The sequence below is a fragment of the Triturus cristatus genome, chromosome 10, assembly GCF_964204655.1.
Source record: "Triturus cristatus chromosome 10, aTriCri1.1, whole genome shotgun sequence".
Classification (NCBI taxonomy): domain Eukaryota; kingdom Metazoa; phylum Chordata; class Amphibia; order Caudata; family Salamandridae; genus Triturus; species Triturus cristatus.
In genome coordinates, this window is record NC_140593.1 from 529,046,137 (window position 1) to 529,071,619 (window position 25,483).

At 43.0% G+C, this 25,483-nt stretch overlaps 1 protein-coding gene across 4 annotated transcripts in view; it reads right to left on the bottom strand.

Annotated features, from left to right (window-relative positions):
* The window catches only part of DPP6 (dipeptidyl peptidase like 6), a 2,129,336-nt gene that overhangs the window by 1,398,156 nt on the left and 705,697 nt on the right, over nt 1-25,483 (bottom strand). Inside the window, exon 1 of one of the 4 annotated variants that reach the window (XM_085631997.1) lies at nt 159-564. The exons of the other annotated variants lie outside the window; for them this stretch is intronic. Coding sequence (XP_085488123.1) covers nt 159-215 — 57 coding nt within the window. The 5' untranslated portion in view covers nt 216-564. Of the gene's footprint in view, nt 1-158; nt 565-25,483 lie in introns of those variants that run through there. 4 annotated transcript variants of the gene reach the window in all.

Below are 25,483 nucleotides of genomic sequence, written 5' to 3' on the forward strand. Positions count from 1 at the left end.
TTGAACTAGCAATAACCAAAATCGCAGAGCACAGCTGGCCAGCCGCACTAATTCCAGCTGCTGAGCTGCAGATCAGATGGCGAACGTGGGGCATGCAATACCCTCAAATACCCAATCAAATGTTTTTTTTTTTTAAAAAAACAACACAACAGGTTTACCTGTTCTTGCTGGTGAGCTGTTTTTGCTGGCGGGTTTGGTTCTTTAGCGGTGGTCATGTTCACTCCTGGTGCCCACCGCAGTTCCAAACAGCACTAAAGAGAGCGTGCGCCCAGAAGCGGAAGACAAATAAACACGGAGCAGCCCCTTCTCCGCCACGGCAATCGATAACTAGTTCGTTGCAAAATGTTTGGTGAAAATGCCCCTTCCTTTAAAAATCCAAAAATGGTCTTTGAAGCCCAAGCCGGCGCTGGAGGAAGGATGCTGGCTTCTCAATTAGCAACAGTCTCTGCAATCGTCACAGTAACAATGATAACTGCTTGGCAACCGGCTCTCGACTCGGCAGCTTAGCATAGAGACAACCAAGTGATGTGGTCCCCCTCACTCTCCCACCCCTCTGCCCCCACCTCCTCCCACCCCTGTCGGCTGCACTGCGCATGCTCCAGAAAGCAGCTCGGCTTCAGCAGCCGAAAGCATTGCTAGTTCAAGTGCACATGAGCCCTGCCCAGTTTAGAGCATCCACATGGAAAGACGTCGGGATAGCGTAGTTTTTTTATTTATTTGCTACTTCCCTGCTTCATTTGCCAGTCCTTTATTCATTAATGTCATTCTCTTTCTGGTTGGTCACTTTGCGTTTCTTTCTAGGTATGTGCCATACGTATACGCACAACATTAAAAGATATGCGTGAGATGTTTGATGTTTGAAGATGTTGATACAGGAAAAACAACACCATTTAAATGAAGGATTGTGAAGGTTTTTCAAGCATATTTCTGTGGAGAAATGGAGTTCATGTGGTTTGACTTTATTTGCATTTATGCCTATTTGATGACATTTGTGCATTGGTGGGTGTATGTATGCAGGAGTTTGCAACAATTGTTTGTAAGTCAGTGTGCTTGCATACCTTTATGTTGCATGTATGCATACACCATACAAATGTTAAATCCATTGGCTTTGTCAGTGCGTCTGTATGAGTATACCATAAAAATACCAAACCTGTTGACTTTGCAGAGCTTGTTCATTATGCAGTGGCGACTGGCAAGAAAAAAAAAACGTACCTCCTCACCACGTCTCTCTACCGTCGTCTCTCCCGCAACAGGAACAGAGCACCCAGGCTCGCCTAATCTAGTGGTTTGGCGTTCAGGCAGGGACTGGGAGCCTGGGCATGTGCTCCAACCAGGCTGTAATGCAGCCTGCGTGGAGAAGATGCAAAGTGCGCATGACTGTTTGTCCGGCCCAAGATGGGCGGCCAAACATTCATGCGCGCTTACATAGTGCCACCACTCCTCTCCCTGCTCTGAGAGCAGGACAGCCCGCGCCGTCCACAAAACTGCCACAGCAGGAACAAATAAAAATGATAGTAAAAACCAGTTATTATCATTTTATTTTTCCTTTATCCACACTGCTGCAAACCAGTGGAGCGACGCTCCTACGCCATACCGGAGGAGCAGCCAGGGGCGTAACAAAGGCCCCCGCAGCCCCCACATTGCGGGGGGCCCTCAAGTTCCAGGGGGCCCCCTCAGCACAGCACTTCAACGGGAGAGCTCCTGATACGGTCTGGAGGGGCCCCTCCACGTACCTTGCTGGGGGGCCCCCTTAATTATCGTTATGCCACTGGGAGCAGTCACTGCCATTATGCTATGTGAAATGTGGCAGAATAGGCACCCCAAAAACTAAAATATTTTGTTGGTGACTTCTCCCTGACTTTCAGTTGTGACCTTGAACCTATTACCACTTCTGACTTTTGTGCAGAAGATCAGGACACAAATTTCCCTATCCAAGTAACTCCCCCTGTTACTGTAAAGCTACAGAGACAAGCACATTGTTATGTGCATCCCATGTTTCACATGCATCATCTAGAACCACAACTCAAGAACATCAAGACCTTCCCTGAAAAACTGAAGTCGTTTATTAGCAGGAGACCTTTTTTGATATCCATTTAGTGCTAAGCTAGCATACACGTAACAAACCCCAGGATGTAAGAGAAAATTGCTTCCAATTAGATGACAGAATGGAGTTTACCTTGTTGGACATACAGAAAGATCTATTCGTTTTTAGTGAAAGAAAAAACTACCTGTTGACAAAATCTGTCTGGATCTTAGTGAGCGGTGAGGCCCTTTCCTTCCTCACTGTGAACAGCTCCTTCTCCAATAAACGATCTTCTTCGTTGCTTGCTGGGTATGCAACAGTCTTAATAATGATAAAAAAAAGTAATTTGGTGCTTAATATCACATTATTTTGCATTTTTTGGTCCAGCCTAGATATATATTTAGCTGTCTCTCCATCCTAATGGTCTAAAAAAAAAATCATGATAAAAATGCAAACATATATACAAAAATAAAGTGGCTTTCTGCTGCCCTCTTCATCCATTGGTCTGTTCAAATGTCAATCTCTTTGCCTCCGTCCTTCACAGGATAATGCATAGGGCAATGGCCCAGCCTACTTTATCCATTGGCTGTCTTGCACTGTGAGTGACTGCATTTTGCCTGATCACATATGTATATCCATCTGAAAAGGAGCACAGTGAGACACCAGAGTGTGGATGGGCAGCCGGCCGCTCCTTTGCTTTTACATTTTTTACATGCTATGCTAAGCACTTTTTGCATACTGCATGTGGTCCAAAATAATTACAAAAAATAACTTCCCACTTCCCAATGACAGCAATACTGGCTTTGACAATGCTTGTTTTTGTTAATGTTACCCAACTTTTATATGAACCTTGAAATGGTAGGCACTACTAAGGTTCAAATATGTGGCCTGTGAGTTACTCTAGACATCAGCAGCAACTGCTGGATTCACTGAGGCATCTTGATAGTGGATACAGCTTAGCAAGTAAACTGCAAATATAGAGCAACTAAGATCAACGACGAGGCACCTAAGACACAGAAATGTGAGCTCTCCTTTTAAAAGCAAAGGAGATTATGATTTCCCTATCTGTTCCCACTGTCCTTTCTCATGTCTATTTCTTTAGTAATGATTTATTATTCCCCACCGACCTTTTGATGTAGTTGGTTGCAGTGGTTGTCAATCTTCACATCAATAAAAAGATTTAAACCATAAAAGCATAGGAGACCTTGGAAGAAGTAAGCTTAAAGCATATTTTCTACTACCACATGTATAGAACAAGATTCACAAATTCTTCAAACTCAAGACAAGATCAGAATGTGCCTGTGGATTTTTTTCCTACCTAAAGCATGCCTTGTAATGGATAAAAACAAAAGTCCTTCCTCCATTGTCCCATTGTCCCATAAATAAGAAATTTCAGCTTTTTGTGGTCATGGATATTTATATCCCCATTCTCATGATCTGCCAGCCTTGACTATCTTTCTATTCTTATCTCAAAGGACAAAAATTGAGCCATTATGTTCAACATCAATCTGCCAACTATCCCACAAGCAAAGTAAATTATTAGGACTATGTGTTGCCTACTTTATCTTGAAAAAATAAGTTGCTGATTACCTTTCATTCTAATATTGGAAGAACCTATTTAAGGTGAAAACCAGGAATATAGCACAGTCCCTAATATAGGCATACTATAAATGTTCACTAACAAAGTACAGTTTGGGCAGGAAAAGACAACACACTTTCCAACTAATCAACATGAGATCCAACATCACATGATATCTGAAAAACCTACAGTGACACCCAATCACTATTAGGGTTGCCTTTAAAATGCTCTGGACTTTCCCATACCCTTATGAAACAGATCCACCAATTTACATATCGAAGTCCACCACTACCATAACCTTGCTACAATGTCAAGCTTACAAAGGGTGGCCTAAGTGATTTTCCTTGCAAACAAAAAAGGTACAACTCATCAACTCTACCAGGATTCCAGAAGAAAATTTCCTGAAATGTTGAATGCCCCAATGAGACAGAATTATTTATGATGTCAATGAAACAGTTTTTTCTTGGACAGCATAAATAATTTTTGTTTGACCTCACTCTTCTGTACCTATCTGACTTCACTACAAGTCATCATTTTCCCCCATTTGAGCACAGTCACCCATTTTTTGTCACAACCTTCTCATCATTCTCTGCCTTAATATTATGCTCTAGCTCTTCCAACTCTCTAATGCTGATTCTAAGTGACATATGGTAGTATATAAACAATTCAAATTAAATAATAACGAATAAAAAAATCACTAAGCACCCGCAGAATTTAGTCCCAATTAAATTGGGTACTGATCGTGAGAGAGTTTATCATGTGAACCCCTCACATAGGTGTTAGACTACCCAGCATTGTCTTCCACCTCACAGGAACTCAACCAGCCTTAAGGGTTGTCCACAATGGACTTCTAGTGGGCAACAAAAGGTGGATCGTGGCCCAGGACATGCAGTGGATAGCATGTTTTAATGTAAGCACAAGGAGGGGCCCAGCGTTGGATTTTCCCTTTTGTGAGTGATAACACTAATATGATATCACCTTTGTGATTTAGTGGGACACACTCAGTTTGACAAGCATACCCAGAGGTGGGTCCCTTGCTTCCTGTGCCACAGGTTCATGTTTTATGAGGCCAATCAAGGGAAAACAGTGTGGGGTTGTCTGTGCTCCTGTCCACAAGTAACCTAATGAACCAATGACTTGCCTTTAGTAACACTCTTCCCAGTAGATATTCTATATCACTGCAGATTCCTCCCATAGTGAATATTCCCCAGGCATCAGACTGGATTCGGAAACTTCAAAGCAGTAATCCTCCACCATGGTAGGTGGTATTGTGCTTCTCGGCACTGACGCGGTTCTGCTCTCAAAGTGATGAGCGGAGCCGTAGATAAGTGTCACTCATGTGCCGCTGATGTCAGTTGCTTTCTTCGGCAGTTGCACTCTCAGACGAAGAGCCCACCAACAAATTGGCATGACATTGTTCAGCTCTCTACACTGGAAACTCTTAAGATGGAAAAGATTTAGTTCACAGAAAGGGAAGTGGGAGGATCGGTGATGAATCTGCTGGTAGATTATCCATCATAAAGAGCATCACAAAAGGTAATAAACTTGTTCCGATGGATATTTGTAACTGCAGGTGCCTCAACTTTTGAATAGATACCATTGTAGTACCTCCTCAGGGAATCGGTCTGTGACCTGGCTCAAATTAAAATGTCTTTTAGGACCAAGCAGGTAAAATACCCATCTTGCCGGGCTTGACTGTGAAGGCAGAGGTGCTTTGAGAATGTATTCACAGACATACACGTAGCTGCTTGACAAACAACCGTAACTGGCTCTCTGCGTGCCAATGCAGTGCTAGCACGGTTGGTTTTGGTGGAATGGACCCCATAGGCCTACTGGAGGCTGCTTCTTATCCATTGTGTAGCAAACTTTATGCAGTCCACAGTCCACTGATAGATGGCCCACTTCTGTACTGCCATTCATTTCTTTGCACTAGCAAACCCCACAAAGAGCGGACTGTCCCCTCAATGTTCTTTGGTGTGATCAGTATAAAAACTGTGCTTTCTCGGTGCCCAAAAAATGGAGTATCTATTCCTCTTTTGAAAGATGAAGTGGAGCAAAGAGTGCCAGGAATGCGATTGCCTGTCTGACTTGAAAGAGTTTTACCACTTCTGGTAGAAAAGAAGCTCATGTCCTCAGCACCAGCTTATCTGGGAAGAACATAGTGCAGGGTGCCTGAAGTTCGCTCACATGGCAAGCTGACGTTTTGAAAATCAGGGAGGCTATTTTGAGGGTCAAGAGACGTAATGGACAACTGTACATTGGCTCAAAGGCAATACACATTATAATAGCTAGAACCAAATTTACATCCCAATGCTGCATCACAAAGGGCTTTGGTGGGAATAAATGTTCTAAACCTTTCAGAAATCTCATCACAACGGGTGATCTGGCAACTGCAAAAAAGCTGACACAGCCAGCAAGTAGTCTTCAACTGTGATAAAGCAAGCTTCGGCTGGAGCAGGGACAAAACAAACAACAAAATGGCAGAGAACCTGGCTTGCAGTGGGTCAGTCTGAAGGATGCTGCACCAAACCACGAATTTGTCCTAATTATTGGCATACACAGAATTTGTAGAGGAATGCCTCCCTTCCAAGATGGCATCAATTACTTCAGCAAGAAGGTCAAATGAGTTCAACTCAATCTCCAAGCGTGGGGAAGTAGATTGCTCAGGCCCATGTGGAGCACCATGCCCTGCTGCTATGACAGAAGACCTTCCCGAAGCAGCAGCTTGATCGTAGGAAAGATGCTCGTCCCCAAGAGTGCCAGGTAACACACTCTCCTGGTCTAAACTGGTGCCCCTAGGATGACTTGGGCCCAGTCATTCCTGATCTTCTTCAGCACTTGGAGCAGGAAAAACAGCGGTGGGAAGGCATTCAGGGGTTCGAAGCGCCACTCTAGGTGGAATGCATCTTCAAGGAAGAGCTTTCTTGGGAACTACAATGAGCAAAAGTGGTTATTTCTTTTCTTGTGGGACACTAGAAAACTTTTGTGAAAAAATCTTCAAAAGACTGAGGGGTAACTCTGGATCCACATCTGAAGGCGCCCAAAAGAAAGGAACCGATATCAGCACATATGGAATGCATTGGCTGCCATCAGCTGCATTGGCGTGTTCCCGAGTGCCCAAAGACGTCAGCTGGCTCCTCATCCCGCACCTACGTTTACTGCTTGTATTTTGAGGTTGTCTGTGTGCATGGTACAGTTTGTTGTGCAATTGCCCTGGTTGGCTGAAAGTAACCTGTAATAGCATCAACAAATGTTGACAAACTTGCTGTGGTGTATACTCATCACAATAGTGATTCAGAGTGTGAGAATGCAGAAGTTATCAAAGCATTTTTAACCTAATTTTTCTCCCTCTTTTGTGCTTTCCAGAAAATTCTCTCTTCTAAAAATGCTAAGCCACCTTACAACCACATATCCAAATTAAGCCTTATATGCAACTCCACTCGTCACTTCCGGAACTGTTGCTATTTGAGCAGGATGTTGTCTGCTTTGAATAAGGATGGTCACTCTCTGTAGTGACGCAGAGGGCACAGTAATGGACTGGAGTGCAGCTCGAGCAATTGCTAGTGAGTGTGTCTTTTGAAGCCTTCATCCTATCACATTTGATTCAATTCAATTTCCTAAGTGCAATACATATGCCAAGACATGCCTCCCAGGTTAGCAGTGAAACAAGATCCAAGCTGCTCCTAACTCATGATGTCCAACAAGGATGGAACCAGTGTGAGTCTGCTTGTGCTCCAGCTGACAGAGAACAGGGCCTTGAACTTGTGTCTGAACTGTTCCTATTGAAGCAAGACGAAATCTGATATGCAGAAGGCTGGTGGCAGTCTGACATGGCATAATGCATAAAGAAACCAACAAGACTGGAGTGACAGCCACAATCATTTTCACAATGGCTGAGATTTTTGCAAGCATTCCATACATCACCTTTGTGTTTCTGTGTAAGGTCCTAAGTGCAAGGGGAATGCCTAAACGTGGGTCCTCTGCTCACTGTGCCACATAACTGCAACTCTGGGGTGATGTCATTCTGCGGTGGCTTGTGTACCTGCTCACAGGAGACTGATTATTCCTACTGAACTGTTGCTACTGGAGAAGGAAATTCCGATTTGCATAAGACTGGTGTTTTTATGAAATTATATAAAGGGCAAAAAACAAAGATGAAATTGAATATGACTGGAGTGATTCGCTGAGACTGAGACTCTTGCAAGCATATTGGGTTTCCAAATATCATTGTGCTTTAGTGCGATGCTGGAAGGGTGATAGCTATGCCCATATGTGGGTCCATTCCTTGCTATGCCACAGCACTCAAACTACACCTCACTGATGAGACCCGACAAGCTTAAAACCAGTTTCAGGGACTTGTGTTTTGCATTCAGCAGGCATTGGCCTGGTAGTTTGGGCTGGACTTTTCCTATTGGAGAAAGACCAAGTCTGATTTGCATAACGCTGGACAATGTCTGGAATGACAAAGAGGGTAGAAGAAATGATGGGCTGGAAAGAGGCTAAGACTTTTGGAAGAATTTAATGTTCTGTGTGTTTCACAAATATGTCAACACTCTTGTCAGCTTTGAGATGCGTCTTCCATTGCTGTCAAGGTCATAGGTGCCCTCGATCTACTGTTCGCAGGAGCCCAGGTACACTGCAAAGGAGAAGCAAATCAACGGGTTGGTAAATCACTGGATTATTCTCAGAAGCAGCACATGTGCACAAGTGGCAGGGCCGAACTGGCCGTAGCAGGCATCAGGCGCTTTTTTGCGGATGGCTGGGGGGGGGGGGGGGCAATTTTGCAGCTGGGGGGGGGTTTACTGGGGGCCGGTTTTGCAGCGGTGCAGGTATATCACCCCCAATAGCAAAAGCAGCAGGGGGGCTCGCCCGCCAAAATTGCCAGGGCTGCTTTGGGTTCCCATCCTAGCCCTGACATGTGGGAATGTCCACAGTGCAGCAAACTAAATCACAGTCATTGGAACTTTCTACCAGAAACGTTGGTGACTTGTTAAGCAACCTAAGCCTTCCAGGGCGAAAAGAGGTCAAAGGTGAACAGCAGGTTTCCAATCACATATCATTATTAGCTACTAGATGGATTCTCTTTTGTTGCCATGGACACCAGTTTCTTTAATCTGTCGAATAAATACCATCACGTTTCCTGGGTCTAAGAATCAGAATGAGGACTAATTCCGACCCCTATAGGAATGAACAATCTCCAAACTGTTCAAATATACATACTGTGGGCTTTGTCTCCACCCTGAGGAGCTCTTCCCTCTCACCTCATGCATGTAGCATTCTGATTTATATGTTCTGCGTACATTGTAATGCATGACGGAAAATTACATACATACAAATTACACTCACATATTAAAGTGTTTATGTCACACATGCGTGGTATTCCAACAGGAATGTTTGTTCCCTTTTTTCACTGCAGAAGCCTTTTTTAAATGCTCCAGTCTGAGTCCTTCTCTTCTCCAATGCCCTCTCTTGTCTTACCCTTGACCAGCAGCAGGCGCTCTGCCCGGTTCACTCCTCCTCCTCCCCCATCCCTGGAGCTCTTCTCCCATACACAGCTCCATGCCCCTCACCAGTGTCTGTCCTGATTGTGAGGCATGTCACTGGACTCACTTCCAAGTTCACCTCGAGTTACTTGACAAAAGCTCTTTAACTGATATGTGATTATTAGTATCTGGTTTTGTACTTTCCCCTACATACACAGGACATGTGCGTTTTCATACACCACAAGAATATAATGGTGAGTTGCAAAGGACTATGGGTATGCAGATATCACGTACAAAGGGATCAATAGCTCAGTCATGCGTGAAGTCAGAATCATATTCCTGCAGAAAAAGCTCCTGCACAGGGTATGTACAACTTTCAAAACAAACCCCCTATTTGGAGTAAGAGGGATTTGAAAAAGGCCAAGAATTCTGCCTTTAATATGATCCTGCATGCAAGCATGATTTTTGTATTCCTGTTTGGATGCATTTCCTCATAAGAGCGAGGCCTTTTGGCTTTGGCAATGCTCGTTTCTACAACATTCTTCATTTCCACCACCTTCCTCTTCTGCCGCTACAGATGCAATTGGTAAACTCACGTCAGGCTGTGCTCTGGAGGTGGCCAGGCTTATTTTATTAATAAGGAAAGAAAGATGAAATGTTCAACTTTTTAGGGTGAAATATTATATGAAACGTTTTGTATAAGCTGTATTTAAATTTGTATTTTTGAGTTTATCAATGGCATCTGCTGTTTATATCATAAAAACATATTTGTGGTTTTCATTATTTCAACACACCAGCAGTAAAAGGTGCCAGCAGTATCTTTATGTCGAAGGCCTCTGTAAGTCGATATTAAACGTATGTTACAATCGGGACACCTACTGTTGTGATTATCACACCCTACTTAATTCACTATGGAAAAACGCCATGTTACGTTAAGCCTATGGCAGAGTGCGCTACCACCCGCACGGGTATCCTGCTGCTGTAGTGAGTTCCAAGCCTGAACACGCCAATAAATGATAATTTTGTATAGCAAATACCAAATAATGCCCCATTTTTTTGCGAGAAAACTCGGAATACGAGGTACTTATTTAACCCAGTAAATACTTCACCCAATGCGATCAAAATTTAGAGGTGTGGTAAATATTTCATCTCCAACATCCCAATAGGAATATGGGACATAGCAGACATTTTTGCAATGTTTGACCTTAACAGAATTCTGTACCATGTAGACGTGTTTTTTCAATAGATACAGTTTTACAGAATTTCTCACAAAAGCTTTCACAGCCAAGAAACTCAAATCACCCTGGACTCAAATCTGTTCATGTGATACAGCCAACCCCGTGATAAATTAAAATCGAGATACAACAAAAAAATGTAGCAGATCAGGCCCCTAAAGGTCACTGCTAATGCAATACTTTTATCAACATTATTTTCTATAAAGTATACCAGAACGTACATGACATGGGGTCAAAATGGTTGAATACTCTTTGAAAGACCTTGGCTGTGAGCTGTGGGGGACTAACAGACTGTCACTTGACTTTGTGCAAGGGCACACCATATTAGCAGTGATGGTTTAGCTTGCGCATATAGCCCTATAACATGCTTTTCATTATTGCCCTGTTTATCTGCTAAAAAGTATTGCAGCTGAGACCCACCTGAATATTTTCTAATTATAATAATAGACACCTGCCTCGAACCATACTATTTTAGAAGATTCCACAGAAGAAATTCGCTATGTGTCTTTGCTTTTCAAAAATGCCTTTAGTGTAACTCCTCGTGTTGAATTATCGACCGCCCTCCCAACACACGTTGGCATATCAATGAAGTGCCTGCTTGGCGCTCTGTCGGCCTACTGCTGGTAAAATGAACTTTATTGCCATTTCTACTACTTCTCTCTCGGATCCAGCTGGTGTGACCTTGGCAGCTGCAAAACAACAGATGCCCAATTCTGGCTCACACATTTGGATGCAGGGGAAGTCTTTCTTCACCGATTCTGGTCCTCGCTGTGAAAGCGCCTCTCGGGCTTCATAAAAAAGGCTATTCACTTGATGGGCTGTCTTGTTTTTCTAGTTAACATATTCTCACATGATAATTCGGCAGTTCCGCCCCGCAAGTTAATTAGCATTTAGCTATTTATGAGAAATAAGCTTGAGGTATTCTGTAACGGGCAGCCGCCGTGTATATGTATAAGTGGCTCTCAAAAGAACCATTGGGTGCTGACCGGAAAACTGCAAATAGTTAGTTGGATAATAAAAGATGCTACCTTCCTGAACCACTGTTGGTGGCTAAGATACCTGAATATTTCACAATAAATGTGTACCTTTCCTTAAAATATGTGTCTAATTCCCCATGAAAGGCATGTTTAGATGACAACTTGGCTCTCATTCACATTAAAAGGCATATTTGAACAACACAGGATATCTCAGCACTATTCACAGATAACAGATCTTTATTGTTACACAACTCAATATTACTCAGTTCATCGAGCCCAGAAGAATGAATGTGTGAGGGAGGCCCTGTAGAGTTATAACCTGCAACCAAGAGTCCAAATACAGATCCCTAAAGTGGATGCATTAGTTAAGTGAGTAGCGAGATCCTCCATCTAAAACATTATGATCTGAGAAAGTACCAAGATTGTGCACTTGCCAAATAACAAATACATTTCTACTGCCAATGCCTTTTAGTGGTGTGGCCTGAGAAATTAAACCCATGAGTTGACTGACCTGATGCCAAGGGGCTACTCAAACACAGAATGATAGCGGACACTGCAATTAAAAAACGAAGCAAAATGCAGTCGGCTATAGTAGCACAAATCCAATGTTCTAACAACCAGGAAAAAATTGACTGATGGCACCTAAAACGAGCATTGGGCTGTAATGGGCTAACTACTCAGACTTTTGAACTTACCTTTATTTTGTTTACTATAACCATGCTAAAGGAACCTGTTTATGCCACTGGCTTTACTTACAAGTAGGAGAAATCCCATTGGTGAACTGATTCAGGCAAGCAACCAACTTCCTGAATTTGTGGGAATGACCGGTTTTGCGAGGACTCACACAAGTGGGTGAATTTTGGTGAATGGCTATCTCAAAGTTCATGCTTGAGTGCAATGGTTGTATAAACAGTGTGTCAAAAGATCATAGAAGTTTCAATGTGCATGTAGTTACCATAGGAAATAATAGTCCAGATTCATGAGGCTGAGGTCATACTGTAGTTTGCACCCATTTCCCTCTTCTAAATGTGAAGCCGCAGCTTGAATGTCCACAGGTCCCGATCCACAAGAAGTACCTGCGGAAGGGAGGAGGTCTGAGCAGTGAGCACAGATGTGCACTCACATTCAGGTGTACCCCCGTAGCTCTTTTATACATTGGCTACATCGGCCACATCGGCATGGCCACAGGTGACTGAAGATGTCAGCTGGCGCCTCGCCCTGCACCCATGTCTCCTGTTGATATTTCGGTGTCATCTAGGTATATGGTACAGTTTGTCGTGTAATTGTCCTGGTTGGCTGTAAGCAACCTGTAATGGCATCACAACCGATGGCCTAAGCTAGCTGCTGCGGTGTATACTCATCACAATCGTGATTTAGTTTGTACAGTTATCATGGCATTTTTAGCCTCAATCTCCTCACTCTTTTGTGCTTTCGAGAACATTTTATCATCTAAAAACGCCAAGCAACCTTGCAATCACATATCCACGTGAACTCTGGATAAATGACAGTTTAATTAGAGTTAATTTCACAGTTTTTAAGCTTTTTAAGGTCCTTGTAGAAACGATGATATTGTTTGGAACATCCCGGACATAGGGGCTTATTTATGAGAAGCTTGCACTGCCAAAGCATCACTTTTTCTGAGGATCCAGCGGCACAAACCTCCAAACCATATCTATGAGGCCACGCAAAGCCACTTTGTGTGGCTTTGCGTGGCCTCATCGATAAGGAGTAAGACAAAGCCGTGCAAGTCGCTGTGTTGCCTTACTCTGCACCAGGACGTTATTCCATGGGCGTTGCGGTGGATTCTACCACGCAACATCCATGGATTGTGACCCTGGCCCAGATTTAATTAATCACGTAAAACTGGGGCAGCGCCAAAACCTTATGCCTCTTCAGAGCAGGCGTAACGAGGTGAAATATTTTAATTTCTCTTAGTTTTTTACTCTTTTCATGTGTGATGTATTCTGCAACACACATAGAAAGAGGAAAACACCTCTCTGGATTGTTTTTGCGCAGGAAGGTACACTTTTCTACACAAAACAATCCTGTATGCAACGCAAACACCATTGCACCATGGTGCAAGGGAACCTGCATTGGCGCTAGGCAGAAAATTGGGCGCCAGGGCAAGGAGAAAATACAGGAATGCACCATATTTCATTTATTCAGGGCAATCCTGCCCTTTCAAATTGGTTTAGGGCAGCGTAGCAAGAGGCTTGCGGCACAGCCCTATGCCAATTCCCCATACATGAAGCCCACCCACAGTGTTTACCTTCTCTCCATACATTATATTGACAAGAGCATTTAAAAGGCCTACTGCCAGACATGAATCCGGTTAGAATAAGCTCTTTTTTAAAAAAAATATCTGGCTTGTTTCTAAATATGCAAAAACGCTTTTAATTCAATTGCATCGTCTTCCAATGGGCCCAATTAAGGATTTCTGCCACAGGCACTATACATTATGTGAAAAGATCCCTGGTGAAGAGGTCTATTGATTATACAGTAAATAAAATTATCTCTCATTTTGTTTTCCTGCTCAGCTCCATTATTATGTGTGTGTCTCATTACCAACTGACATAAGTCAAATTATTATCCCATTTTCCCTGTTCGGCATGCTATTAAAAGATACATGCATTAAATAGGATTAATTTTGATAAAAAAAGAAAAAATATGTGCTTCTCAGGTGAAATCAAGTAAAGCGTATTTTAGCATACAGTTATTGCTCATTTAATACAATGAATCTGCAACAGCGCCTGAATAAAAAAAATCAATAATAAAAAAACTGAACTAAGCAAGCACTGGCAAAGGCAATCGGTCAGGCTTTAACGTTTTAATGCATGTACAAATTGGAATTCAGAAATTCTGTTTTGTGAGTTGCACACACAAATGCAGTTTATTATATCAATGCCTGTTAGATTGGCTTTTCCAGTGGTGGGACGCAAAGCAGCAATAAGGACTGCTTTCTGTATTGAATGCATAGAGGAGCTACAGAATTGAATATGACAAGATTGATGATTGAGTGCACTTTCAGATGTAAAATAGTCCCTCACGAATTCCAATGCAAGCACTTGCTTGAGGCGTAATGATACACAAAATAGCCAATAGCATAGGGTCAAACGGGAGATACTCCTCGCGGTGGATCCAAAGCCTACACTATGTATATTATAAAGAATTGGTAACAAAATGTCATTCAGAAAAGAGAACTGTTAAGCCAGACCTAAAAAGTGAAATAGACTCTGATCTTTAGAGATTTGAGTATTTATAATAGATAATCTAAATTACAGCCCCCTCGACGTAATAAACATGTTAGGGTGATTCATGTTTTCTACAGCTTGCGCAACAGGGCCTGGAATTAGAGAGGATGGTACAGTGCACATTTTTAGTTACCTCTGCTATTCATGATATCCAAGAATGCACGTCAAATCTGTATTGTAACATTTATTATATCTGAGAGTACTATGAAAGTTTTAAAGCATGTTTTTCTTCACTTGCCTTTTATTTACCTTTATTGTCAAGGAGGCAACATCTGGTTCACTTTGATGCTTGAATATACCCTTCACAATCCTCAGTTAATGGCTTTAAATCTGTACACAACCATATGAAAAACTCTGAAAAATGTCTATCCTTTCCTCATCATCTGTCCCATTGTTCTTCCTCATTCCAAAGGGCTCCCCCTTGTCGGCCTTATTCTCTTATGCTCAAAAAACACAACGCATAATAATTTATTACATCCGTCTTTATTGTAACCTGATTCCAAATGTTCCCACACTTGATACTCAATGTACAGTGTTTATAAAATTCACAATACTGTAATCTTTGGTTATATTTTTGCTTGAATGATATTTCTGAGGGATGCACACATTTAAGTAGGTTACTTCATGAAATGGAAGAATTTGAGTTGCATGAATTTAATGTTTGAATTTTAGCTTCACGATTAAGAGAAAAGTAAGAAGGGGGTAACATATGTTTCAAGAGAATACCAATGCAAAAAGTTTCTTTTCAAATACAAAAAAGTGTGTCTCCCTGCAGTCATAGAAATTGACAAAACAAAAAACATAAAATGCTTCACTGTAGGTTGGAAATAAACAATGTTGTGCCTGCGAGCTTATCAATCCATATGGGAAAAAAGCTGGTAGGTGATTACATGCAAGAGAGAAGGTATTGGAAAAATGCACGCCTCATGTGAGATTATTTAGTTCTTTATAAGTACAAAAATGTCTTCTAAAGGAAAATGTATTCCATGCACGTGCACCGTGAGATCATTCACACACTTGCCGCACCAAGTTCAATAAATTCTGAACACTTATGCCCCATATTGATCGTTCACCTATTGATTTGAAAAATTCCCAAATGAAGCATATTTCTGACTGCGAGAATGATACATGGTGCAAGAGTTTAAGATTTCATTGTAATACTTTTTTTAAAAAACCGTAAGGATTCTTCACATACATACAAGACCTCATTTAAGAAACAAATCTCAGTACATGTTGACTTTGAAACCATGCTTCAGGATCCCCATAGACATAAGCACATATGGTTAAATCGGCACAGTGAGATTTAGGGGGTCATTACGAGGTCGGGCAGAATCACTTCTGCCCGACACCGCATTGGTCATGGGACAGACAGACACCCAGTCGGCGGTCTCAACCGCCCAATTAGGATTTGACTGAACACTGTTCAGTCGCATTCCTAAATTTTTCTATGGGAGCATGCATTCCGGCCATAAACCGGCCTGAATGCATGCTCCTATTGAAAAATAGGAGGTTCAGCTCATCCCTGCACCCCGTGGTGCCTGCCACGGGGTGCAGGGATCAACTAGGGGGCGGCCTCAAACGGGAGGCCGTGCACCCAAGGGGGCCCTGCTGGGCTTCCCCAAAGTCGAGTTCTGACAGCCTTTCCGTGTCGGAAAGGCCGCCACGGAAAGGCTGCCGAAACCTCACATTGTAATTTCAAGGGCAGAAATGCCCGCCCTTGAGATCCCAGGCCACCTTCCGACTGGATGATTGACTCTCCGAGCCCGTCAGAAGCCAGCCATAATGATCAGCAGGTGTACTTTAAGACCACCTCCATTGTAATGAGGCAGTTGAAAGTAAACAGACCGGCCTATGACGATGTGGCTGTAAAGGCTCCAACCGAGGGTCAGAGCCTTTACAGCTACATCGTAATCGGCCCCATAGTCTCATTACAGAAATATACCTGTTGTAATTCTAAGGTAGACCATTGGGCAGGATATTATACATTCATGGTAAGTATCTCCCAAGTCCATCTGAGGGCGTACATTGGAGCTGCAAGGTATCTGAGAGTGGCATCTCTTTTTTTTAGGTCTGTCCTACAGAAAGTTTAAGCTGTTGCACTATAACCATGCAATAAAAATAAACATGATAAAAATACATACATAAACATATATACGTATAGGGATTTTGAGGCAGCCCTCTTCATTCACTGGTTTGTTCAAGTGTCTTTCACATTTGGCTCCTCATACCACAGCAGACAGCATGGGGCAACGGGCCAGCCCACTTCAGCCATTGTCTCTCTTGAGATGGTGTTTGCTGGTGCACATGTCCATATCTGCTTAAAGGTATTGTACTTCAGTACCGAGGCTGTTGGGCCAATCTATGTTTTCATTCCATGTTTCTTTTATTTATTTTTTGTGATGGGTCATTAGTAACTTATTTTTGTTTGCATGCCAATTTTATTCAGCAGCATTTTTTACTTTTATTAGATTTCAATCATTAATGCTTAATACATATGCCTGAACCCCCCCCAAAATATTTAGAGGCTTGCGAAGCCAGACTTGTTGGTGTCTTTGCCAATGCTTGTTGGGCCATGAAATTAGCAGTAGCCGGAAAACTGGAGAAGATATCAGAGCTGCGTACTGTCTTACTGTCTTCTGCTGCCCATCTACCAACAAATGCACTCTGGTGTGGTCATGGGAGGAGATTGTATAGGTGTTAATACTCAGAGTGGTCTTATTCTCACAAGTGTTCAGACTGAAAGAAGAGTATGAATAGGGTGGGATTTTGGGTTGTTCTTAGGGGTGGGCGGAATTTGCGAAATTCACTTTCGCAAACTATCGCGAAAATGTTAAAAATCTCCGCAAACACGCAGAAATATCGCGAAGACGCGGAAGTTTTTTTCCCGCCCGTTCGCGGTATTTTCTGCGTGATCGCGGCTCGCCAACTTACCCATGTGGTTGCTCACGGGCATGAGATCTCAATCATCTCATACTCTCGCGATCATGCACCAAGACGTGATCGCGCGACGAATGACGTGATCGCGTGACAAATGACGTTAATGCGGGCGCAAACTGTCGCGAGACAGCGCAAATGGCTACCAACATTCCAACATCTCGTGGAGAACGTGACCGGATCGGGAAAACTTGTCGGCGAACGCGGGGATTCAGGTAAGGCGATCGCGCGCCTGCGAGAATGTATTTTTTTACAGCGCGAGCAAGAAAAAAAATTCCGGTAAGATGCGGATTGCGGAAATTTTGACATTTTCGTGCTCTCCGCGGAACGTGAAAATGTCAAATTATCGCAATTTCCGCGAGCGGAACGGAATTTTAGCCCAGGCCTAGATGTTCTCCGGCATTCCGCATGGGAGACAAAATTTGCCACATTATGTTGTGCTTATTTATTTGACATTCTTTCAGTATTTTAAGACAGTTCATCAGCCTATGGTGTCCCTCCTGACTGTTAACTTTTAAGACTCTCAGATTTTGGTATTTGCTATGGTCTACATGGTATTTTAAAATTAATCTGCCTTCACCCTCAGTCACTCGTTAATGTAGGACCGGCCTGAAATTCTTTAGGGTCCAGTCCACCCTGTCGATCCCTTGTTAATATGAAAATGGCATCAAATTGTTTCAGATCACTTAAGGGCACGAGGAGACATCAAACATTAATCTCCAGGATGGTGCAATTTTGATGTAGTGCACAGGACAAGCCCTGTTTGATCACCAGGCTAGGTGTCTGTGGTGTAGAAATATGCTTTAGGAATATATGGCTTACAGTGTGCAGCCTACAACAGCTCCCTCCCTTGAGGATAGAAATTTTATTTTGTTTATACAATATTAAGGTATTAGATTCGGCTACAAATATAGTACTTGAAATGTTACTAACTTCTGAAAAAAATACTTTCATATCTGAGCTCTAATTTTAAATATCTATTTCGGTTTTAAAGTTATTAGATTTTTAATTTGTTATAGTTTTCCATCCAAGGCTAATAAAGTGCTGCTAATTAATCTATGTAGATCGGCATCCCAGCACCATTCAATATTTCTGTAGCTTTTGAAATTATCTGGAGCAATAAAGGGAGACATGTCAGGATGTGATCAAAGGTGCTACTATCAGAGTACACCTCCCACCCGTCCACTGCAGGCCCTGCTAGGATTTCCTTCGCACGAGCCATGCCTTTTGCTTCTCACAGGAGTAAGAAATGCATTGGGTAGTGCAAGGAGACCCTGAAGAAGGCTTGAACAGACTAGACTACAGCCGAAACTGAACACAAGCACAGCATAAAAACTCTGTGAAAATGTACCTAACCTCTACAAACTTTGCATATCCCTCAGATGACTACCAAATGGTATCCTTTCACATGAATTCATCATTTAGTCAGCCAATCAATTAACAAAAAATTGCTTTCCTTTTTCAGGGATTTTACTGTGCTCTTCACTTATTACCACAACTCATTCCCTCTCCGGCCCTACCAAACCAAGATGAGTGTAGCCTATTTAAAAATATGTCTGAAATACCATGGCCTGATTATATGCTATCTTCATATTTTAGCTATCAACAGCAACTGCAGCAATGCACAAAGACCTTTGGAGTACTAGCAAATTGTGTGCAGAAAATGTAATGTGGTGCAAAGCAGAGATCGCTGCTACAATTACTGATGTGCGTATTCACTCCTACAGCTTGTAATCCGCCCCCAGATCCCTACCTCTCAAAGCCGTGGAATTAAGATTCAGTATAGAAATAGGGAAACAGTAAAAACCACTCTCAACAGCTGGCCATAAGTGACGGGGTGACGCAGTTATAGGCGCTTCCTACTTTATCCAAAGGACAAGGTGCCCTGTCATGGACCTCTTTGTTAGGAGCCACAAAGTGGCATTCATTTGATATGACCAATGTCATCTGCAATTGTTATATGCCATTGCATATACTTTCACTGTGGCATCACCAGGTACTTTTTCAACATCCAATGGCTGACTACACATCTTGGTGAACGACATTGAAGGATGGCTTCTTTCACCACCATCATTTGCCTTTTCAGGGTAGCATTCAGACCTCAAGTTGAGAGGTTCTCTCTAATGGGATGAGGGAGGTGCTTTTGCGCCAGCAGGAAATAGTAACACTGTACTGTCTTGAGAATGTCACTCCCTTTGACAACAATACTGTGTAATACAGACAGCACTTTCTTCCAAAGCACTTTACATAAAATATTTTAGTATGCTCTTTGTATTGTTGAATCCACTCTGGAACTTATTTCATGGACTCTGAAGCATGGAAGGCCAGTGGCGTAGCTAGGCCTTAGGCCGCATGCGGCAGCTCTGGCATTTGCCGCTCACTGCGGCCGAGTGTGGGAGCGGAGGAGACGCCGCCCGCCCTGCTACTACATCAGGTAAGACTCATGCCGCCTGGGGCGGACCGCCCCCTCCGGCCCTCTTTGCTACGCCACTGTGGAAGGCTGAGTTAGGATGGAATGCAAACTTGTGTTCCCATGCCAATCTAAGGAAAGATTGCTTAACCCGTAAGTGTATAAAGGAATGCAGGGGTAGGATCCAAAAAAATGAAACACAAGGGAAAAAAACGTATGTGGGACGTATGGACACATGCCTATCTGGGTGACTTGTCTGAAAACACCCTAGGTGGATATGTGCGATACCAGTTGGAAAACAGATACAAATTCATTACACTCATAGCCATTACATGGTTGCGACACAACTTCCTATTACATAATTTCCTGTGGCGTATGGGTGCACTGCATATGCTAATTATTACCCCATTTGTTCTACAGCGAGTTCTGCCTGCTCAATAGGACAAATCAAATGCGTTTCTAAAACAAGCACTGGCAAAGCCAATAGATCTGGTGTTGGCTGTTGACCTTTTGGCTTTATCAATGCGTATTTGTTTGTGTTTTTTTTTAAGAAGGCACACATTGTGTGAAACAAACAGTGTCTATAAGTCAATATATATTGTTCTATATAAAATCACACATTGTATAGGACTACTGCATTGTGTGGATAGGTACACCATTGAAGTGCAGAATCCAGGTAGGTGAATACCTTAAGTGGGCAAAAGCAAAATGTGAATGGCACTAGAGCAGAACAAAAAGGTTAAAAAGGGCTGGTTGAAAGACCCAGTAAGTATGGATGGTATATATTTTTCTATTTTAAAAAACACACACAAAAAGGCATTGGCTAAGGCCAGAACTGCAAATTGAAAACAAAAATTAGACCATGCATAACATTATTTGTAATCTAATAAAATGGTAGGAATCAGTGCTTATCAGTAAAACAATAAGTGCTGGGGCCCTCGTCAGGAGACCACTGCAGCTTCACCACTCACTGCACCTGTCAGCGCTGCTATCCCAGTACCTACACAACTACTAATCAGCACACTGCTAGAAGTGGGACAATTCAGACTGTTCAAGGCTCCCAAAGCTATAAGAACGTCTTGGGCAGCAAGTATTCACTGTTTTTAATGTATATTGACTCAATAAAAGAACTGTTGCTCTGCTTATCTCTAAATCACACAAACAGCACCACCATGTGGCAGCTGTCATAGGTGCCGGTCTTGACAATTAAGTGCAGGTGCCGAGCACCGGATACCACTGGCTCAAATTAAGCATCGATAGAAATGTTATTAACTCTGGAAAGATCATGGCAGGCGTAGAGCAATTGCAGTGTAACCCAATGAGCTTTGCCGCAAAACAACACACGGCCAGTGGTGTAACAAAAGCCCTGGCACTGAAGGAGGCCCTTGCTCCAGGACCCCCTCTGGCACTGGCAGGGCTGAGAGCTTCTGACAGGGTACAGAGCATGGGGGCCTCCCTGCATGCACTTTGCAGGGGGCCCTCTCAAGTTTTGTTACGCCACCACACAAGGCATACGCTGGCAAGATACGCATCACTGTCCCTTGTACTGGTTCCACACTGGCCTGCTACTGATGAGTGGGGCAGTCTGGACCAGATCTTGTTATGGAGTATACAGGAGGCCTTAGAAAACAGACAAGCCAGTTAATGACCACAGTAAGCAAATAATTGTTGTGATAGGGCGCGTCGTGTCCATGTCAGCGTGTCTAACAAGACAATTAAGCACTTAACAAGATTAAGTGGAGACCTTTGCGGACTGATCTGCTGTGGCTGTCAGTGTGCGCTCGAAAGGATACAGCCAGGCTGGATACAAAAGTGTGGGGGTGGTAAAAGGCTGCACCCCACTCTGCAGTCCTCCCCGGCAACCTTGTGTCGAAACCCGTGCTCAGTACTGGAGACTTAGGGAGTCGTTTTGTGCAAATAAATTCATTAGCCAATTCTCATTTGTGTTAAGCTCTAAATCGCCTTTAAATTCTAAACACCCATTACACTCTAAATCCGCTTTAATCTGTAAATTAACTTAATGATGAACCGTGCTTTAACATTAAGGGCCCGTAAATTAACCTGCAGCAGCACTTGCCCACTTTGCACCTTTTATTGCCAATTTTGCCGCGGGGGAGTGTAGTTCTGGAGATATATTAAGCCCAACAACCATTGCAAAAAGTAGATGTTGTATGAGTGGGTTGATGCACATGACCGTTCAACGTCAGGGCGAAATTGCCTGGCACTAGAGCAAAATGGCCCAACAATAGTGCAAAGTTGTGCAGAACTAGTAAAAGTATTGGGTCTGGTCTAATTCTATCTTCCTTGCTAGATCGGAACCATATGGTTATGAGCTTTAAACGGACACAATTGTAAAGGAAAAACTTCCTTGCTAAAATAACAAGCACTGGCAAAGCCAGTAAGTCTGGCGTTGCCTGCCAGACTTGTGTGGCTTTGTTATGCTTTTTATAAACAGTTATTAGTGGGGAGAGGGGTCTAAGGAAGCCAAGCAATATTTTAAAAAATCATTGACCATAAGCAAAATATTTTTGGGGGGGGTCGCGCAAAGCTCACATTCTCGTAGTTTGAGGCACTAAAGTAAACTACTTTGAGTGCAGACGTGCTCCAAGTGAAATAGCAGAATCCCGCCACTCACAGTGAAGTTAGTGAATTGATGATGTGGGATACAAATAGCCCCATGCTGGAGGATGCACAAGAAATGTGCAAATAAAATAACAACAAACCAATGGATGAAGAGAGTTGGTGAAACGTCTCTATATGTAAGTGTAACAAATACATATTTTTTGTAAAATCAAAACGCTTTGGCTAATGCCAGACCTTAAAATCAAACACCTAGTAAGTGAATTGCTTCAGGGCACAGGTCCTAATCTTTTGACTTCCGATGACCTCTCCTAAATCACTACAGGAAACCAAGGACCCACAAGTCTTTTACTCTCAACATAATTCCCAATCCGCCATTTTCATGCATCACACACCATCGCTTTCTTCATCAGCATCCTCTTTTCACTCTCTCCTTCTGTACATCATTCCTGGCATCTCACTCTCTTCACCACCCATTCAACTGCCGACACTTTGGCCCTCTAAATATTTCAGCAGCTTTGCACCTCTTTAAACAATTGCGCACATAATCACAATTACAACTGGCACATTCCACCATTCCTCTGGGCACTCTACAGAGAGATCAAGGATTGGATGTTTCATTACCCTGCACTCCTTAATGGCGTGCTGATAGGTGCTGTGTGACACTAGCGCTGCCTTCTGCCTCAACTCCAAACCTCTCAATTATGTTCTGTTAGAAACACCGAACTACACCTGGACTCAGAGCTACCTCCGAGCAACCCAGGCCTCAGCACGCACAGTATGATACAAATAGAAATACCCTTAGGGAAGCAGATTAGGTAAAACGCGAGGCAGGTGAACGTGAGCTTTCTCACTGACGTAGATTAACTCATTTTAGTTAAATATTACTGCAGACCGCTTGCCCAGTTTCTCCAGACAGTTTGGGGTAGCGCTAAGCGCTCTAACCTGTACATCCCCAGAGAATGTGCTGCGGACCCAGCAGGGCCGTTTTAACAGCATTATAGGCCCTCGGGCAAAGCAGCGCAACACCTGCCTACACACCCACTCACAGGAATAAAAAATCTTTAACAGAAAAGTAGTGTTAAATTCTGATCTGCATGGGGCCCCCCCTATGGTCATGGGGCCCCCGGGCAACTACCCGGCGTGCCCATGCATTGAGACAGCACTGGGACCCATGGGGGTCCGCCGGCCCACAGGCTAAGAATCGCTGCTTTTCTTTTATTTATTTTTTACTGAGTTTTGTATAGCGCAAACTTGACCCGAATCAGGTATCTGAGCGCTTTACATAGCACCAGTTGCATTACATGAGGACACATTCATTTTTGTTAGGTACATGGAGATTAGGTGATTTGCCCAGAATCACAGGAAGTGTTCAGCGTCATTGCCGAGACTCGAACCCAGTCCCCCAGAGTCGAGGTCGACCGCTCTAGGACAACTCCTCTCCCCTAGTGTAATGGCTCAGATGAAGTAAATCCTAAAAGAGGTTTAGCATACTGTGGGTAGCGAGAAGAACAGAGTCAAGTCAGGAACTACAGGAGAACCTTCAGAGGGAGGGAATCCTGAGAGAAAGTGGAGGAGGGTCTAACAGCATCTGTCACCGCCAGCTACACACACAGACCTCGCAGGTCTTCACGACTTCAAGCAGGCTACCTCCTCCAGAGCAATTCAAAGGTTTAAAGTCAAATTGCGCCACCCATCTCCTTAAGAAGCAGCGTAACCTTATCTGTATAATTATCTTGTAAGTGGAAAAACAGAACTCGAGTTTGTTTTACGAGCTCCTTGGAGCCACGTGGCAAATGAAATGCTCCACTGCAAGGTAAGTAACAGTAGGCTGCAGGAGCGGTGTGTGTAATTGTGCTGCAGGTTCTGTGAATGCCAATCGTTTGCCAGGGTACTACATTTTTAGCAGGTCTTATCTGCTCCTTTTACGTCTGAGTCACAAAGGCATTTGCGCCCGCAGTGCAACTTAGGTGAGCAAAGGCATAATTTACAAATTTAAATTCACGTTTCGGAGTAACAGAATATGAACCTACCCTCGTAAATTGATTTACTTACATTTTGGTGGGAGTAATCGATTCCCACAGTGAGGGAGTGGACATTTTAGGATGCAGATGGCATGAAAATTTGGTAAACTCCAACAATTTTTTGAGTTTGAAGTTATTCATAAACTTTTTGTGCCCAAGATATGGTTGGAAATTTACTCTTTTCAGGGGCAGGAGTTGATGCCGATCCATGGCGGAAATCGTCAGGGGACACCACAACAATGGCTTGCCAAGTGGGACCAACATTTACCCGGTGGAGAAAAAAAACAAAATTGCAAACAAAAACAAAATGCACATTTTCTAGGCGTTTCCAGGCATGGAAACCTACAAAATGTATATTGCATATGTAACTGTATATAGTAATGAGTGCCTTTGGAAAACTAGCACTGTCTCATATCTTCAGAAGCACTTCTGCAATTTTTTGAGAATTCCCCAAAAATCATACATTTATTCCAAACTTAGTTGTAAATCTCTGGGCCTCAGTGTATTATTTGCCTTCCAAGCACCCTTCAGTTGTGCTTGCTGCCTTTAACATACGCAAATCTATCCACCCTGCATATTATCAGTAAACTCCAATCAATGTTGTATATAGGAGACTTTAAGGATAATGGGCAATCAAAATTAGTCTGGTTAACAAAAAAAAATTGACAAGCAGAGATGAACAGAAAGTTGGTCAAATACAGAACAGTACTTCAGGCTAGCAGCAACAGTTCCCAGCAGAAGGCCATGCCCTGGATATTTACACCACTTCACACATCAGTACATTCTTTCACCACAAGCACATTTGATACACCATCAATCATCTCTTGAAGAAACCCCTGTTTTTCATTTCCTGGGGCGACCCAGAATTATTGCCTAGTGGGATCATTTCATATCATATTTTTTTGTATTGGTGTCACACTCTGAAATAAAAGTGTCAGCATAAATCTCACCATGTGCTGTAATAAGTCTCAATGCACAATTCATTTT